The sequence below is a fragment of the Parasteatoda tepidariorum genome, chromosome 7 (assembly GCF_982258835.1).
Source record: "Parasteatoda tepidariorum strain Cologne lab strain chromosome 7, Ptep-v5.0, whole genome shotgun sequence".
Classification (NCBI taxonomy): domain Eukaryota; kingdom Metazoa; phylum Arthropoda; class Arachnida; order Araneae; family Theridiidae; genus Parasteatoda; species Parasteatoda tepidariorum.
This window is the reverse complement of record NC_141761.1, coordinates 8,075,393-8,095,142: the sequence shown is the minus strand read 5'-3', so window position 1 is coordinate 8,095,142 and position 19,750 is coordinate 8,075,393. Positions and strand designations below refer to the sequence as shown.

At 34.3% G+C, this 19,750-nt stretch overlaps 1 protein-coding gene across 2 annotated transcripts in view; it reads left to right on the top strand.

Moving 5' to 3' along the window:
- The first annotated feature begins 208 nt into the window (after window positions 1-208).
- LPCAT (lysophosphatidylcholine acyltransferase) overlaps window positions 209-19,750 on the top strand; it is a 38,655-nt gene continuing 19,113 nt past the window's right edge. Inside the window, exons 1-6 of one of the 2 annotated variants that reach the window (XM_087167227.1) lie at window positions 209-296; window positions 9,367-9,482; window positions 12,089-12,237; window positions 15,104-15,324; window positions 18,069-18,242; window positions 19,665-19,723. In XM_087167227.1, the coding sequence (XP_087023353.1) occupies window positions 9,375-9,482; window positions 12,089-12,237; window positions 15,104-15,324; window positions 18,069-18,242; window positions 19,665-19,723 (711 nt within the window). In that variant the 5' untranslated portion in view covers window positions 209-296; window positions 9,367-9,374. Of the gene's footprint in view, window positions 415-9,366; window positions 9,483-12,088; window positions 12,238-15,103; window positions 15,325-18,068; window positions 18,243-19,664; window positions 19,724-19,750 lie in introns of both variants that reach the window. The other variant, XM_087167226.1, reaches the window with a different exon arrangement.

The window sequence follows — 19,750 nt, the reverse complement described above, 5'->3', positions numbered from 1 at the left end:
GAATTTATTCGCGGGAGATGGTCGGGTCAGTGATGTAGATTAGAAATCAAATAAAAATAAAAATGTTTGATCATTAAATGTTTAATATTGACCAATTTAAAAGTCAATGAAATATGAATCACTTTTCAAGGCCAATAAGTCATTGCTCTTTAAGGCAAATGAAGAGTTAAGCAAATCTTAAACATTTTATCTTCACAAAATATAACTTTGAAATCGGTGTTTCGTAATTCGTCGTCTAGAGGAGAGAAGCCAACAACTAAAAACTGATGACCTTGTCCGTTTTGGCGGCCGAAAAGGTTTGTTTTCCTTCTTTGATCGACTCCGCGTAATTAGGGATTATTTATGAACCGTTTGTTGAATAGTCACAGAGGAAAAAATACTCCGTCCGGGAAATAATTATGAGCGTCAAAACAGGTAGGAAATAATTTATCAAAAATAATTATTATTTATGTTATTTATTTTTCATAATTTTTATAAGAAAACTGCTCAAAAATTTAAAATATAAACGTTCACAAACAGAAATCTACAACTTATTTTAAAGAAGAAAGAAACGACGCATTTTGGCGCTGATGCGCATATGGATGAAGAAGTAAAACGACGCTTCTTCGCCAACTTTTAAAATTGCATTGACTTTTTCTTTCTTTTTTTTTTCTTTTTCTTCTTCAAAATAGAGCGTTTTTCATACGCGTCGATTCAAGAGAGCTTCATTTTTCATAATTTTTATTAAAAATTTATCTGCGCGTATTTTATTCACGTATACGTCTAACTTGGCTTACGTTAACGCACTGCTTTTCCTTCTTCTTTTTATAAGATTTATGAACTTAGATAAAATATAAACAATAACTTTAAAGAAAATTTTCTTTAAAAAAAATATTAGAGGGAAACGAAAAAAGAAATTCTTGTGTGTAACGTAAAATATGCGTTTACCTAACTATTCTTAAATTTTAAGTAAATAAATCGAATGAAAATGTTTGTAGCTGTGTTGCCCATTTCATAGTAGCGCCCATTAATGATAGAACAGGAAAGTATTAATTAAGTATTTCGTTCCCTTATTCCGTTTTCTGTCCTCTCATGTTAGCTCGCGGTATAAAATAATTGTACAAATTTAAAAAAAACTAATTAATAAGTAAATAAAACTTCTTTAACTAGTACTTTCAATTAATGTTAGTGCTCTGTAGAAAATTAATTGTAAAAACAATTAATGAAAAAATAAAATTTCTTTACCGACCTTTAGCAAGAACTTTCAATTAATGTTAGTCCGCTGTAGAAAATTAATTGTGAAAATAACTAAAACAATTTATAAATAAATCAAACTTCTTTACCGATGTTTAGCAAGTACTTTTAAGTAATGTTAGTCCGCTGTAGAAAATTAATTGCAAAAATAATTAATAAATAAATCAAACTTCTTTACCGATGTTTAGCAAGTACTTTTAAGTAATGTTAGTCCGTCGTAGAAAATTAATTGTAAAAATAATTAATAAATAAATCAAACTTCTTTACCGATGTTTAGCAAGTACTTTTAAGTAATGTTAGTCCGCTGTAGAAAATTAATTGTAAAAATAATTAATAAATAAATCAAACTTCTTTACCGATGTTTAGCAAGTACTTTTAAGTAATGTTAGTCCGCTGTAGAAAATTAATTGTAAAAACAATTAATAAATAAATAAAACTTCTTTACCGATATTTAACAAGTACTTTCAAGTAATGTTAGTCCGCCGTCGAAAATTAATTGTAAAAATAATCTATACATAATAATAAACGCGGTTGTGTGTGTGTGTGTCTGTAATCACAATATATCGCCCCAGAAGCTTCGCCCAGGCACGAAACTCGGCACATAATTGTGTTTTGACATAATGAAGAAGTATTTTTTTTTCTTTTTCAAAAATTTGGATTAGTTTTTTAGTTATCAGTCATTTTGTAAGAAAATCTATGCTTTTTCTTCTTCAAAGAGCCATATTCAGAAAACTATTAAAAAATGCATATACTTTTCTCCACTCTTATAAACGTATGCTAATGCGAACCTTACAATTGAAATATTAATTTTCGACAACTTAAACCAATAATATACGAAGGAATTAATAATTTAATTGTAAGGTTCGCATTAGTTTAAGTGGATAAAAGTTTAACTTTTGTATTAAAAATGTGGCAACATATTCGATACGTAAATAGAACGCTTCGCTTTGATTTATTTGTCGCTTGTGCATAATTGTTATAATAAGTTTTTTTTCTTCTTTCCACGCTCTAATTTTTTTTCTTAAGCGAAGACGATAATTTTTGTAGCGATATAGAAATAGAAATTGATACCATAAAAATTATATAGAAATAGAAATTGATACCATAAAAAATTAATTCGTTTTCGTGTTCTTTTCATGTATTTAGCATTTTAGTTTTTTTCTTCTTAAGCGTTGTAGCTATATAAAATAGGAATTTAATTATTTTTGAAGGAACGATCACACTTACCTTGGATCTCTTTGGTTTTTCTATTCTTTATTTTAACAGTTTTTATTAAATGTAATTAGTTATTTTCAGAAAAGTTTCAGTTTGCAGGTAAGCACTTAGATTTTAATATTGAAGTTTCATGATTTGCTTTCATAGTAATTGTTGTTCTAAAGTATTCGTTGACTTCTTAAAAACCCGATTACTGACATGGCAGAACCGCACTCCAAAAAACTTTGTATTTTGTCAAAGAAAAAGATATTAAGAGATTCTCAAAGAAGAAGGGCCCAAGAAACGTCTGTGGAACGTGAAAGACGGATGGAACATGACCGAATTTTGACAAGCAATTCTAGAGCCCAAGAAGTATCAGAGAAACGTCAAAGAAGATTAGAAGAGAATCGTGTCTCAACTAGCAGTGCTAGGGCCCGAGAAACACCTGAGGAACGTCAAAGAAAATTGGAAGAGGATCGTGTCTCAACTAGCAGTGCTAGGGCCCGAGAAACACCTGAGGAACGTCAAAGAAGATTGGAAGAGGATCGTGTCTCAATTAGCAATGCTTAGGGTCCGAGAAACATCAGAGAAACGTCAAAGAAGATTGGAAGAGGATCGTGTCTCTACTAGCAGTGCTAGGGCCCAAGGATATGAAGACAAAATTGCAGGACAAGACCACTTTAATTGTCCACTAATCTTCAGATTTCCTGCTATGTTTTAAAAAACTTTATTTGTGAAAACCTTTAGAGTGGCGGACAGTTGGCCGCCTTAGGCGGCTAGTTAATAAATAAATCAAACTTCTTTACCGATGTTTAGCAAGTACTTTTAAGTAATGTTAGTCCGCTGTAGAAAATTAATTGTAAAAATAATTAATAAATAAATCAAACTTCTTTACCGATGTTTAGCAAGTACTTTTAAGTAATGTTAGTCCGCTGTAGAAAATTAATTGTAAAAACAATTAATAAATAAATAAAACTTCTTTACCGATATTTAACAAGTACTTTCAAGTAATGTTAGTCCGCCGTCGAAAATTAATTGTAAAAATAATCTATACATAATAATAAACGCGGTTGTGTGTGTGTGTGTCTGTAATCACAATATATCGCCCCAGAAGCTTCGCCCAGGCACGAAACTCGGCACATAATTGTGTTTTGACATAATGAAGAAGTATTTTTTTTTCTTTTTCAAAAATTTGGATTAGTTTTTTAGTTATCAGTCATTTTGTAAGAAAATCTATGCTTTTTCTTCTTCAAAGAGCCATATTCAGAAAACTATTAAAAAATGCATATACTTTTCTCCACTCTTATAAACGTATGCTAATGCGAACCTTACAATTGAAATATTAATTTTCGACAACTTAAACCAATAATATACGAAGGAATTAATAATTTAATTGTAAGGTTCGCATTAGTTTAAGTGGATAAAAGTTTAACTTTTGTATTAAAAATGTGGCAACATATTCGATACGTAAATAGAACGCTTCGCTTTGATTTATTTGTCGCTTGTGCATAATTGTTATAATAAGTTTTTTTTCTTCTTTCCACGCTCTAATTTTTTTTCTTAAGCGAAGACGATAATTTTTGTAGCGATATAGAAATAGAAATTGATACCATAAAAATTATATAGAAATAGAAATTGATACCATAAAAAATTAATTCGTTTTCGTGTTCTTTTCATGTATTTAGCATTTTAGTTTTTTTCTTCTTAAGCGTTGTAGCTATATAAAATAGGAATTTAATTATTTTTGAAGGAACGATCACACTTACCTTGGATCTCTTTGGTTTTTCTATTCTTTATTTTAACAGTTTTTATTAAATGTAATTAGTTATTTTCAGAAAAGTTTCAGTTTGCAGGTAAGCACTTAGATTTTAATATTGAAGTTTCATGATTTGCTTTCATAGTAATTGTTGTTCTAAAGTATTCGTTGACTTCTTAAAAACCCGATTACTGACATGGCAGAACCGCACTCCAAAAAACTTTGTATTTTGTCAAAGAAAAAGATATTAAGAGATTCTCAAAGAAGAAGGGCCCAAGAAACGTCTGTGGAACGTGAAAGACGGATGGAACATGACCGAATTTTGACAAGCAATTCTAGAGCCCAAGAAGTATCAGAGAAACGTCAAAGAAGATTAGAAGAGAATCGTGTCTCAACTAGCAGTGCTAGGGCCCGAGAAACACCTGAGGAACGTCAAAGAAAATTGGAAGAGGATCGTGTCTCAACTAGCAGTGCTAGGGCCCGAGAAACACCTGAGGAACGTCAAAGAAGATTGGAAGAGGATCGTGTCTCAATTAGCAATGCTTAGGGTCCGAGAAACATCAGAGAAACGTCAAAGAAGATTGGAAGAGGATCGTGTCTCTACTAGCAGTGCTAGGGCCCAAGGATATGAAGACAAAATTGCAGGACAAGACCACTTTAATTGTCCACTAATCTTCAGATTTCCTGCTATGTTTTAAAAAACTTTATTTGTGAAAACCTTTAGAGTGGCGGACAGTTGGCCGCCTTAGGCGGCTAGTTAATAAATAAATCAAACTTCTTTACCGATGTTTAGCAAGTACTTTTAAGTAATGTTAGTCCGCCGTCGAAAATTAATTGTAAAAATAATTAATAAATAAATAAAACTTCTTTACCGATGTTTAGCAAGTACTTTAAATTTATGTTAGTCAGCTCAGCTGTAGAAAATTAATTGTAAAAGTAACAAAAATAATTAATAAATAAGGATAATTTCGTTACCGAGGTTTAGCAAGTATTTTCAATTAATGTCAAAATAGTTTCACGAGGAGAGTTTTCGAAAGTGCGAAACCCCTAAAATATTTATTTAACTTTTTACGTTCGTCATTTCTTCTGCACTATTTAAACGAATTGAAAAAGTTTTGCACGTGATTATAAAATTCGCATTAGAAAATTGAATGCAAGAAATAATTTAAAATATTCATTTATTATTTTATTTAGTAAAAACCGACGAAAAAGTTTTGAATTCTAAGACATGCTAATTTTTTTTACATCATTTTAAAGCGCAATTTCTTATGGTAAAATGCAAAACTTGGACGAAATCGGGCGAATAGTAACTGAATTATCACATTTTTAAGAAAAAGTTGTATATTTAAAATTTTTATTTCTGTATTTTACCCGTGACTCCCTACAGAGACCCATTTAATAAGTTCAAGAGAAGGATAAGATAAGTTTGCTGTTTCGTTGGAATATGTAATCCATACGAATTTTTTAATGAGGTGAGTTAGTACGAAATGTATCAAAAACTGTTTGTAAAAGGGATTTTCAATAGTCACGAGAGAATTATGTTTTTCTAGGAAGTGCTGAATCAGGGTTTTTATTTGTGTTGATTTATCTTATCGAATAGGGCTTTTCAATTCATGAAGCGACCTCAGTTGGAAATTTTCCCCACGAAATAAATGAGTTTCTTTTTGGTTTTTTACTTATTTATTTTTTAAAATTTCGAAATTACAATTTATTCGAAAGTTATTGCGTTTTTAAGTGATTCTTTTCCAAATTTTTTTGCTACACAAAAATTATAACCAAATTGAAACGACAAAAGTGTGCAGAAAGGGAGTATATAGTATATAGGGAGTATATAGTATGTAGGAAATATATAGTATGTAGGGAGTAAATAGTACTTGGTTCCCAAACTTTTTTGATCATCGACCCCTATATAATTTTTTGAAATCTCCATCGACCTCCATAAAAGTAATTTTCTGTTAATTAAAATAAAACTCTATTAGATACTGTGTTTGTACATTTATTTTATGATTTTAAACATTTATTAAAGTAATAGTACATTGTGTAGCAATAGTTTTATGAAAAATATAATAATGTTGAAATTTAAATACCTTAATATTTATTAAATAATAAGTAATTATAAGTAAGCAGAAATAATAAGTAAAGTAACAACGGATTTATTGCTTCTTAATCAATGACATGGGATTGCCTGGTGTTTTTGTTGTTGTTGTTTTTTTTTGCAAAGTTTCCTACATTGGGTTCAAAATTAGTCAATTTCAATCTTAAATCCCCTCGAAACTCCACATTTAATTTGTTTTTGTACTTAGTTAAAATTGAATTTACGTGACTGAAGCCGGCTTCAACCTTATAGGAACTTGGAAATACTGGCATAAATGGCTGAGCTATTTCGCAAAGTTTTACATATTATTGCATTATATTTATAATTGTCCAAAATTTGCTTATTGTTAAATTTTTAAAAATCGTCTTTGCTTCAAGATCCGATAATAATTCAACAAGCTCATCTTGCAGGTTGATGTCCATGTTTTCAATTTGAGCAGAAAATGGCGCAATAATCCAATCAGGGATGTCAATGTTTTCCAAATCAACATTACGCAGTTTAAAATCGGCGCTCAATTTTTGAAGATGGCCTGTATATATTTCCAAGTCTTTTTCTTTTATTTGTAATTGTTGCAGACTTGAAACATACTGATAATCCTTACGTAGCAATGAAGATCTAAATAAATTTAATTTTACTTGGAAGCCTAACAGTATTGTTCGAGCTTCGATAGTTGTTACATCTTATCTGTCATCGAAACAATAACTAATTATCCAAAACTATGAAAGTTTTAATAATGACACTGCAAATATTCAATACTGTTTAAAGTTTGCAAAGATAGCTGAAACTGCGTATGATATTTGCGTTTGTAACGTTAATGCTCGTCACACGTGACATTTGGACAAGAGCACATATGCATATGATTTATAAACCAGAAGTGCAGAGTTCGTGCCACTGCGCGCTGGTACGTAAATACTTGCTTCACCCGAATAAAATATACGTTTATTAATTTATGTTCTACAGTCAATTCGCTATAATTCGAAGTACGATAACTCGAATATTACTATAACTCGATTTTTTTATGAGGTCCCGACCCTTTTATCTTCAATTTCATGTTAATTATTCTCGATTACTCGAATTTTACTCCCTTTAACTCGATTTTTTTGGATCTTTTAAAGCAAGAAAAAAAAAACCTAGGAGCTGATATCTTGCCCCTTCCTTTGCAACACACACACACAATGTCTTTTGCACTCTACATGGCGAAGCTGAAGCTGTCCCTCTTGAAGTATCTGAACAGTGGTTAAATGAAACGTTACCAAATTTACTTCAATATTGAGGTTTATTTTTTAAATGTCTTTTAAATAAGACTATGATGTTTAAGGATGAAAACTGCTCAGGGGGTAAAATGAGCAAGAAACGTTTGACTGTCCTAGTTGAAGGAAATGCGTCTGGGACAGAGAAATTGCCCTTACTTGTTATCGGAAAATACCGAAATCACCGATGTTTCAAGAATGTAAAAACGTATCCTTTGGATTACAAGTCTAACAAAAAGTTTTGGAAGACATCAGTTTTATTTGAAGACTATGTAAGAAAATTGGGTCGGAAATTCTTCTCTAAAAAAAGAAAAGTGATACTCTTTATGGATAAATGCACAGCGCATAGTGATCTACCTAATTTGAAAGCAGTAAACTTGCAGTTTCTCCCGCCAAACACAACAGCAAAGTTGCAGCCGATGGACCAGGGTATCATAAAGTGCTTAAACAGTCTTATCGTAAATGGCTTGTCAGAAAAATGATCTTAAATATTGTAAGCATTTAGAAGATTTGTAATTAGTAAGCATTAATTAAATAATCCTATTTTGAAAGTCCATAACCTAAACTAACGGTAAGTCGAACTTCCGATATGTCGAAGTTTTTCGTCAGTCCTATCAGATTCGAGTTATCGCGAATTCACTGTATAAAGAAACTGATATTTAGTCAATTATAAAAAAATTCGCAAATTTTACATACTCAATTAGGTATGTGAGATTTGCGTATTAAGAACTGTTTTTTCTTTGACCCCCAATCGACCCTTCCGATTCGGATCGACCCCCACGCTTTTGTTAAATAGACCCCCGGGGGTCCATATAGACCACTTTGGCAACCTCTGAAATAGTATGTAGGGAGTATATAGTATATAGGGAGTATATAGTATGTAGGGAGTATATAGTATATAGGGAGCATATAGTATGTAGGAAGTATATAGGGAGTATATAGTATGTAGGGAGTAGTATATAGTATGTAAGGAGTAGTATATAGGGAGTATAGTGTAAAGGGAGCATAAGGAGTACGACGGAATAAAAGAAATTTTAAATTTGACTACTAATTTGAGAATCTGTTAAACTTGCATTAAAAATAAACCATGTGGGTCGATCTACAGCCAGGTGAAATGATCATTTTTATTTAGTTTTTTTTTATTTTTTAAATCTAATTTGATCAAAAATTGCTGCAATTTCCAAGACTTTTTTGCAATTTTATTTCATTTTCTTTTGCTTAAAATAAGGACCATTTTTCCATTGTTAGTATAAAGAAAAAAATATATCTTTCTCGCAATATTTATTTTATCAGTTCGCGTTTAGCCAAAAGTAATACCAAACCTTGATAACGAAAGTTGTGGATGAATGAATGTTATGAGAGATTTGAAGTGTTATTAAATATAAGTGTCATTAAAAGGTTAAATTATTTCTCACTTATTACTTGTTGAGTCACACAGTTTGTATTTTCTTAGGTTAATTTGTTGATAAATTATATAATTAATTACATTTAGGTTAGTTAAGAACATATAGATTACTCGTATCAACAAAATATTGATTCAAAGGTAATAGAGACGATCAGACCGCGTTCACTAGATTCAATAGTGGTCACATAAAGTGCATGAAGTATGAACAGCAACAAATGTTTCCCCAGTGCAGCCAGCCCGGTCCACCTCCTTAGCGGTGTGGATTTTAAAAAGGAGGATTTTATGCGCGACTCGGTCTTGTTTTTTGATTTCCTGAGGGTAAATGGACAATATGAGTGGGAATTATTGACGGGGATTGGCTGCCTAGTATTCTTAAAAAAAATGTATTCTATTCATATTTCTCGACACTAAGTATTGTTGATGCACATTGCAGATGTTACAATGGAAGAAAAAAGAAGATTGCTGATTGCAGAAATGGCACCCTACACTGCCGAAATATTAAATCCCTTCTCATTGCAACAGAAACTTTCGTACAACCAAATGTTTAAAGTAATTATATTTATTCTTAAATTCATATTCTGTATATCTACTCAACAAGCCTTATATGGTTCTTGATAGGATTGAGTGATAAATCGATGCATCGGAAAATATCGATTATGTGAATCATCGCCGATACGATGTTTGGATTGTATGACATTTTCCGATGTATCGTTTACATCGATGTCTACACGTGCGATGTTGAGCATTGTTCCCGATAGTACATCGATGTCTGCGAGCTCGCGCGAACATCTTTTTCGTTCGTAAGTATGCAGTGATGACTGTGGCAATAATCGTTATCTTTCCCCGATTTTTTTTTTACATCGTGACTCACAGTTTTGCTGACATGATGAATCCGAATGTGATTGAGAAAGCGAAGTATTGAAGGAATCCTGTTGAATTTTTTTTTTTTTTTACAATCAATCCTGCCGTTTAATGTTTTCTAACAGCTATTTTTCATACAGCCACGTCTTTAAATATTGACAAATAATTATAAAAAAATGCATTGTTTATTTTAAAAAGAATGCAACTTACTAATTGCGAATTTGCGCAGTACTAAATATTAAACATTAATGTACCGAAACATCGTGACGCACCAAAATATCGCTATCTCAGCTTGACGATACGTCACGATGACAACATTTTAGCATCGTCCAGTCCTAGTTCTTGAATTATAGCTGAATTTTAAGCTCATAAAAATTTTATACTATACACTCTACCTTAAGAAATTTTAGGGTGTATGGAAACAAAATGTTTAAATTTGCTGCCAATTTAATATGATGCTAAGTTGAACAATATTAGCGTATTTAATGCATGTTTATCTGTAAGCTTGAAAGGAACTTGATTCCATTTAGCATTATGGTTGCAACACATTTGCACCCTATTATAGGTTCGACATTGAATTGATTTTTCAGAGAGTGCATTTTGATACCATAATATGGCACTAAGTTGAACAATATTATCTTTCCTACATAACATATTTACTCTATATTGAGGTTAAACTTAAATGCAAACTTGGATCAATTTAGCAATAAGGTTGTAGAAAATGTAAGTCATATTAATGCTCAAAATTTATTTGTTTCTTTTTTTAAAGCGAACTTTTTTAAACTTAACACTGTGCTAAGTTGAGCCATATCATCGTAATCTTAATAAATCAAACTGAACTGAAAATTGGCTCAATTTAACATTTTATGAAGGTTATAGCAAGCTTGAACCGTATTATAGTTCAACACTGTACAGAAAGAGTGATGTGGCTAGCCTTAATATAGTGCTAAGTTAAATGATATTAGCTACTACTAAACTAAACTACTACTTCACATGATACTCCATATTCAGGTTAATCTTAACATGTTTACTCCATATTAAGGTTAATCTTTTTCAGAAAGTCGCGGTGGCTCAGAGGATAGAGCATTCGCCTTCAAATGAGTTGACCCGGGTTCGAATATCAGTGATGACTGGTCGATAGGAATTCCGCAGTGGTAGACGGATCCACCGTGAGAGGTTTTCGTGGTCTTCCTTTCCAGGTAACGAAAACGCGCGTTAGTTCCATCAAATAGTCCTCCAAAAAGGCAAATTTCTCGCAATACTTGATCCAGGAGCTCACAATATCTTCTGGATTGGGTTCAAAATTACAAAGCTACGGAGTTGAACATTAGTAGTCGTAACCCCAAAAATTGGGTCGGCTGTTCAACGGTGGTAGTAAAATGTAAAATCTATTTCGGAAACTTGGTTCAATATAACAATGAGATGGCAGTAAATTTAAACCATATTATAATTCAACATTAAACTGATTTTTACAACAGTGCACTTTGCCAACCTCAATAGGGTACTTTGAAAAATCGTCTTCGAAATCGAGGAATCCAACTTTTAAAACCATGAAATATCGTGTATTGGCTTAATTGATAAGAGATTCTAATGACACCAGCATTTGCATTACGTGGATCTCGTGATCCTCTCATAGTTAGCCTCACGGCAGAGGGATTCTAACCCATGATCCGTCTACTACTGAGGATATTTCACGTGAGCTCTGCGCTCGGTGCGGAATTCGTATCAACCAGCCATCGCTGGGATTCGAACCAGGGCATTCCCTGATCCATCGCGACTCATCATTCCCTTATATTTTATATCCCTCGTTGAACGGTCAACCCAGTTTTTGAGCTTACGGCTACTAGTGTTCAACTCCGTAGCCTTGTCATTTTGAACCCAATCCAGAAGATAGGGAAACTCTTGGACCATTATCCCTTGAGAGGTATGATTTTTGTTATGGGAACATGGAGAATTTTGTGACTCGACAGATTTAACGTGCATCAGCCACCATTTACTACTCGGGGAGTCTTCGGCCGACAGGGAACGAACCCACGACATCTTTGACATGAGCCCAGTGCCCTACCAACAAGACTATCCCGGCCCCACCATTACCTTATAAGACGACAAATTAACAATGTATCATGAAGCAACTTTTATCACATGACATGATGAGGTAATACAGTGATCGGAAGTAGATAAATAATTAGTAGATATAAAAATTAAATTAAATAATTAGCAGTAATATGAAATTAGTAGATAAATAATCCTCTCAAGAAATAATTTTCCATGATTGTTGTTTCTAAATGTTACAGGTGTGTTTCTTGTCGCTGACACTGTTGCCAATTCGACTGTTGCTCATGGCTGTTGTATTAGCCGCTGCATGGTTGACTGGTCTTTGCACCCTTCATGGCTTGACAGAAAATCAAAAAATTGGCCTAGACCCTATAAGTGGATGGAGACGGTGAGCTCTTTTAAAATTGTCTTTCGAACCTCCTTCCGCCTCAGAAAATAAAAGAAAGACTTCAATTTAAGCGCCATACGCTTGAGAAAAAAAAAACAACTCGAATTATAAACTGTATCTGCCATTTTGCTGCATAAAAATTATCTGGACTTTTGATAACTTGAATGGAAAAGTTAATACAATTTTTTAAATCACGGATATCGCAAGATTTTTCCACCAAAATTAAGACATAATTTTCAATATTTGCACATTTTTAAGAGGCTATAAACTCGATGGCAAATGTTTTACTTTTTCGCAAAACACTGGTTTTTCTTCGTAATGAACTGAGCCATAAACTAAACTATTTTGTTTTCATGAAACAAGGGGACTTTTTTAATTTATTCCTTTTCCGATAGCAGCGTAAGTTGATGATTCTCCCAAATAGTTTTATTTACATATTTACCTTTTTGAAAGAACTCGAAATATTGTATTCCCTTTTATTGCATCTGCATTTTTAGCTTTACTTTACATTTTTAACAAATATCATGAAAGCAGGATTACAAGTTTTTTTTTGTGATCTTAGATTTGGTTAGATAGTACATAATGAATTACAATTAGTGCATAATGAATAACAATCCCCTTAGTGGCCGTCCGTAAAGGAAGATCGAGGAGAGGAAACCGGTTTGTGTGCCTGAAGACTGATTCTGAGAAAAAGAAATGTCAAGGTTAGAGAAGAAACAAAATTTTAAAATTAGGTTGGACAAGAACCGTTTTTCCCCCTCAAAATTCCATTCCTCCCAAGTCAAAATTCTTGATGGTCCCATCAAAATATTTTGATGGTTTATGTTGGTTTTAGTGTGTTTCATGATGGTTCAACATCATTTGATGGTCACTTAGGAATATACCATCAATTTGGGTTTTATATATATATATATATATATATATATATATATATATATATATATATATATATATATATATATATATATATATATATATATATATATATATATATATATATATATATATATATATACTATATATATATATACAGGGTGTCCCAAAAGGTCGTTTACAAACTTAACATGCTGGTCTGTCATATCATAACGAACAAGATTTACATAGGAACTTGTGTCCGAAAATTAAAACTGAGACCGCTAGAGGGCGATAAGTGCAAGTTTGGATGAGGAGAAAAAAATGATGTCGATAGCGGTGTTAATATGATTTTTATTATAAAACATCATTACATCACAGCAAATGCTCAAAATTCCTTCCATTCGCCGCAATGCACGTTTCACAGCGTCGGCGCATGGATTCACGAACCCGTTCAAATTGGCCAGGAGTGTCACGGACACGTGCAGCCGCTTCCGCGATCCTGGCGATAAGATCCATGTCCGATGTTACAGGTGTCTCGTACACTATGGACTTCATGTGTCCCCACAGGTAGAATTCCAGGGGAGTCAGGTCGGGGGATCGCGGCTGCCATGGGACTGGTCCGCCTCTACCGATCCAGCGATTAGGATAAATTCTATCGAGGTATTCTCGAACAGCATAGCTAAAGTGGGCAGGCTCTCCATCATGCTGAAACCAGATGTTTCGGCATGTAGCGGCTGGAACGTCACCCATCAGATCCGGCGAAACTCTTTCTAAAAAAATGCGATAGGTATTTCCGTTGAGGCGTTCAGGTAGAAGGTAAGGGCCAATCAACATGTCACCGATAATACCAGCCCAAACGTTTACGCTGAAACTTTGTTGATGTGCATGGGCACGTGTACATCTTGGGTTTTCATGCGCCCATACGTGCATGTTGCGCAGGTTCACGACACCATCCCGTGTAAAGCAGGATTCATCAGAAAACAAAATCCATGATGGAAAATCTGGCTGTGCGACCCGCTGTTGCAAATACCAGAGTGAGAATGCAATGCGTTTGGGATAATCGTCAGCGCACAATGCCTGTACTTTTTGGAAGTGGTAAGGGTGTTGCATGTCATCGTGCAGTATGCGCATTATGGTAGAACGAGCTACACCCAAGACACGTTCGCCTTCTCGGAGACATCTTTGCGGGTTGATGACATACTCCTGTAGCACGGTTTCCTCTACGACAGGTGTGCGTGTAGCACGTTCTCGACCGATGTGGCTACGTGCTAGGAAAGCACCTGATTCACATAATCTGCGGTGCAATCGTCCAAACAAAACATGACTTGGCTGACGTCTGTTTGGGAAGCGCTCAAGGTACGTCCGTGCCGCGGCTCGTCCATTTCCATCAGCGGCGCCGTATACGTAATGCATGTCGGCCATTTCTGCGTTACTAAACTCATTCATCCTTCTCCTTCAACGTCCACGCCTGAAATGATTGTTTTTCCCACTCTCCCGTTTTCGTGCAATTATCGCCCTCTAGCGGTCGCAGTTTTAATTTTCGGACACAAGTTCCTATGTAAATCTTGTTCGTCATGATATGACAGACCAGCATGTTAAGTTTGTAAACGACCTTTTGGGACACCCTGTATATATATTACCACCGTGAATGACAGAATTAAATCAAGAGAATGTCGACTTTCACTGGTGAATGTCAACAATCACATAGTCGCTTTGGTGAATGTTCGAAGTATTTGTTATATCCGAATTGATATTAATTTATTCATTGATATTATTATATTTATTCGATATTTTAATATCTGCTGAAGATAGACTATGAGAAATATCAGTGTTCGGAGTACTGGTGGGCAGTGGCACTGAACTTTATAAAAAGCATCAATGCAGGGTATACCGGGCAATGACTCTTAACTAGACATTCGGACATTTACCAATTCGACTGCGTGATTCACCGGTGGAAGTCAACAACCACCTATTTCGGTCATTCACAGTAACCTATCAATTACATTTCCAGGCGATGGGCTAAACCTTTCATCGTTGGTCTCGCACGCTTCATGTTCGTGATTGGTGGCTGGTACTGGATACCACATAAAGGTCAGAGGGCATCAAGGGAAGAAGCTCCCATCCTCTTAGTCATGCCTCATTCCTCCTTCCTGGACACGGTGGTCGTCATTGCACTTGGATGTCCTAGTATGGTTGCCACAGACGCCACTGAAAATGCCCCTTTTTTTGGAAGTAAGTATGTTTTGGTTTCTTTGTAATATAGCCATACTTCCCACAACAACCCCGATAAATAATTGTTTCGTGGCGGAAAATAATTATTTTTACGAAAATCCACTTAAAATATATGTATTAAAATTGAATTCTGGGCCAGGATAGAATGGTTGGTAGGACCCTGGATTCACGTTCGTGAGAATGGGAGTTCGAATCCAGCCGGTGAAGATTCCCTGAGCAGTAAATGGTGACTGACAGGTGAAAATTTGTCGGTTCACAAAGGCATCCATGTTCCCATAACAAATTATACCTTTAGGGGTAGGGGAGAGTGGGGTCAATTGTAACAGGGTACGATTGCAACAGAGCAAAAATTTCGAGTGTCGGGTTCTAGATTTGGTTCCTAGGTGGCGCACAAGGTGTATTTAATAAATCTACATGTACACCCCTGATGGCAACCATTTTTATGTACTTTTGAAAGAGGTACATCACAAAAGATATTTTCACGGCACTCAAGTACTTTTTTTGGTAATAGAATATTATATTGTAACAGAGTCATTTCGTTTAAACAAATAAAAATTAGTAACCGAATATGTAAGTGGACACCTTAATTAACATTTCAATAAAAAAAAAGATTAGTTTTGCTAATTAACTAGCATTGTTTTTAACAAATGAAGCTAAAATGGCGTCTTGGGGACAATTGTAACAATAAGTAAAGGGACGATTGTAACAGCTGAAAATAAATAATCTTATGTTTACAAACCATTACTTAACTCTTTAAGAACCACCAATAGTTTCCTATATCCTTTATATTATGTTGCATGTGCATTATTTTATTTGTCACCTTTCACAGCATAAATTAAAAATTTTAACCCCTTAAAGTTAAAAGTTTAACCCTTTAGGTCTCTGCTCATTATTATTTTTACTTCTAAAATATCACTACTATTTTGATCAATAAAAAAATATATCACAACTATGATAATATGTATAATTAACTATGTTTTAGTTGAATTTATGAACTGTTACAATTGACCCCGTAAGTGGGGACAATTGTAACAGGTGCACGACTGTCAAAAATTGTCAATAACTAATATAATACTATTTAAAATTAGGTATTTATTTTTTTTTCTAGTAGAGGATAGTCTACTTTACTCGTCTGTCAATTAGTACTAATAATATATTGGAATTTTTGCTCGTTAAAAATAGTTAAGTAAAAAATGTTACAATTGACCCCACTCTCCCCTACTGATATGAAGATTGATCGTTCTCTGGTTCAGGTCAAAATTACAATCTGTGGCTGAATAAATGGATGTGCGAATGGGTCCGCCCTATAAAACGGGTGTGGAGAGGTCGAATTCTTGGCCATAGATGGCGCCACTGAAAAACAAGAAGAATTTCACGCTTTCTGCCTTAATGGCCGACGACAACAACAACAACAACAAAAAGCGTGATGATCTTCCTTATGATTCTGTTGAGATTAATTAGTAAACATAAATAATTTTGCTTAGCAATCATTTTTTAATCACATTTAAAATTATGGTTATACTGTTATAAAAAGTTTGGCGTGAGCACACCTGTAATTTAATACTTTCGATGACCAAACAGGCTAATACATAAAATATAATTTGTACATGCATCACATTGAAAATGAAGCTCGTCTTTTCATTCTTAACCATTTAATGAATCTTTAATTTATAATGGAATATTGTCATTTGCTCCAAAAATTAATAATTTTTAAACGGTTCATAAGTTTATTCACCAATTTAGATAAACTTTTCTTAAAAGGTGGTGTAATAAAGAATATCATAGAATTAAACTAAACTCAGTGGCGTGACAGCCCAAAGAGGGCCAAGGCCTACTGAGCCTATCTCAGTTTTCAGCTAACACAGTGAACCGAAAAAAAACAACCCCTTTCTAACTCCGATCCAAGCCCAAACCTATCCTAAACAATGACCTCGTACCCCTCTTGAAATAGTTATATCTCGTTACCATAGTCTCGCCATGGGTCCAGACGAATGGCTAGGGGAATTCTTTCCTTACACAAACTATACCCAACCCTACGTGTGGAGTTGCCAAACAACCAGTTCACTGGTTACGTACATCCTGACAGTCACTTTGCTTCTTATGCGCATGCGCTGGATCTTATTACATATGATGCTCTGTTAAATCCGAGTATGTTGTTCACCCTGTAAGTTGTTTTTCTGTTATAACATATCGATCCGAGCAGTTCTCCGAGTTAGTTAAGTATTCTAAGAGCTGGACTTCTGCTTTCTATACTGCTGTAAGAAATTAAGAGAATTTGCAGACCTGGTCGATTATCTCTAGAACTACTGGACCGATTTCAATGATATGTACATACATTGTTACAATACAAAACAAATAACCATTCAAAAATTGTAATACACACGCATGCGTAACACTCGTTGGAGTCGGAAGGTATGAGGAAATGACAAACTGCCTCATTTGAAGTATGAAATCACGGTGCAAGGCCTGCATATCTGTAAGAGGGCACCCTACTCCCTATTAACCCATTTCTTTGTTTATTCATACCTTCCTACTCCAACGAGTGTTACGCACGATCACGATTGTGTATTACAATTGTTGAATGGTTATTTGTTTTGTATTGTATCACTCTATGCACATGTCATTAAAATCGGTCCAGTAGTTCTAGAGATAATCGACCAGGTCTGCAAAATCTCTTCATTTCTTACAGCAGTGTATATTCTTTGATTCTGTGATTATGTCTTAATGTGAATGTATTTCTACAGCACTAGTGAACTACATGCAGCCATTGTACATAAAAAGCAACAATCCCGATTCTAGACGGCAGATTTCCAGAGACATTCTCTCTCGTGTCACATCCAAGAAGGATTTTGAACAACTTCTCATTTTCCCAGAAGGTGGTTGCGGAAACAGAAGAGCTCTGCTGCAGTTTAAACTAGGTATGTGTACATTCCTCATAGACCCTACCATTTAAGACCCCACTTTTATTTTCCATGTATATATAGGATGCTCCTTGACCATCGCACAGCACCTTTATAAACTCCTATTTTTCTACGTGTATATAGAGTATTTCTTGTCCTTCGTACAGCGAAGTGGGGAGCATTATAGCAAAATAGTGGGGTGCATTATTTACTGTCAATGACCATCCCAGTCATAGATCCTGAAAGATCTCTTGAACTGTCAATGACCATCCCAGTCATAGATCCTGAAAGATCTCTTGAACTGTCAATGACCATCCCAGTCATAGATCCTGAAAGATCTCTTGAACTGTCAATGACCATCCCAGTCATAGATCCTGAAAGATCTCTTGAACTGTCAATGACCATCCCAGTCATAGATCCTGAAAGATCTCTTGAACTGTCAATGACCATCCCAGTCATAGATCCTGAAAGATCTCTTGAACTGTCAATGACCATCCCAGTCATAGATCCTGAAAGATCTCTTGAACTGTCAATGACCATCCCAGTCATAGATCCTGAAAGATCTCTTGAACTGTCAATGACCATCCCAGTCATAGATCCTGAAAGATCTCTTGAACTGTCAATGGAAATTTTTTCCTCAACATCTATGATAGCGAAGATCTTGTTTGCATTGATATCGTCTGCCATTTTTATAAAACTTCTCCTGCTAGAAGTCCCCATAAGTTTTCGATTGTATTAAGATCAGGACTTTCCTCACCGCCATTAAATTTAAAGGATTAGCTTTAAATCAAAGTTTTGAGTTCCCAGAAACGTGTATGAAGGCATTATCCTGTTGAAAAATATAGTCCCTCTAATCAGTGGCGCTTTAGGTAACAAACTTTAAGCTTACAACGTATTTGTCGGAATTCATTTTAATGTAAATAAAGACTACAGGAGTGATTCCATTTGCCACAAAACTTCCCAAAACCATCCCTGAGCCACCACCATTCGCGATCGCAACGCCATCTAGGGAGAAGAACGATTCCATGCCTTTTGCCCTTCCCTCTCCTCCTCTTTTCAGTTGTATGGGAATGTACTACGATATTTTTTTTCTTCTCTTAATATTTTTCGTATTTAATTGTTGAAAATATTTTTTTTTTAAAATTCCATGGCACTTTCTTTCAAAACTAAGTTTAATGTAGTTTTCAGATTCTAACTTAAAAGAATTTTGTCTATTTCTTAATAGATCTATATTCCAAAAATACTCTAATATAACATTTGAAGAATAAAAGTGAGTAGTTAAATAACTATAGATTATTAAACTAACAATTGCTATTACACGACGTTGGCTTATGCCTCTTCAGATTAAAATAGGTTTATAAAGGTGCATTAAAAAAAATTACGTTTTGAACTGAAAAAATGTTCTTTTTAAAAATGAATTCCAATCTCTGTTTATCGTAGGTGGTTTTTCACCTGGAGTGCCAGTTCAACCTGTATTCATACGTTACAGAAACTGCACAGTAAGTATAAGGATTTACTATTTATTT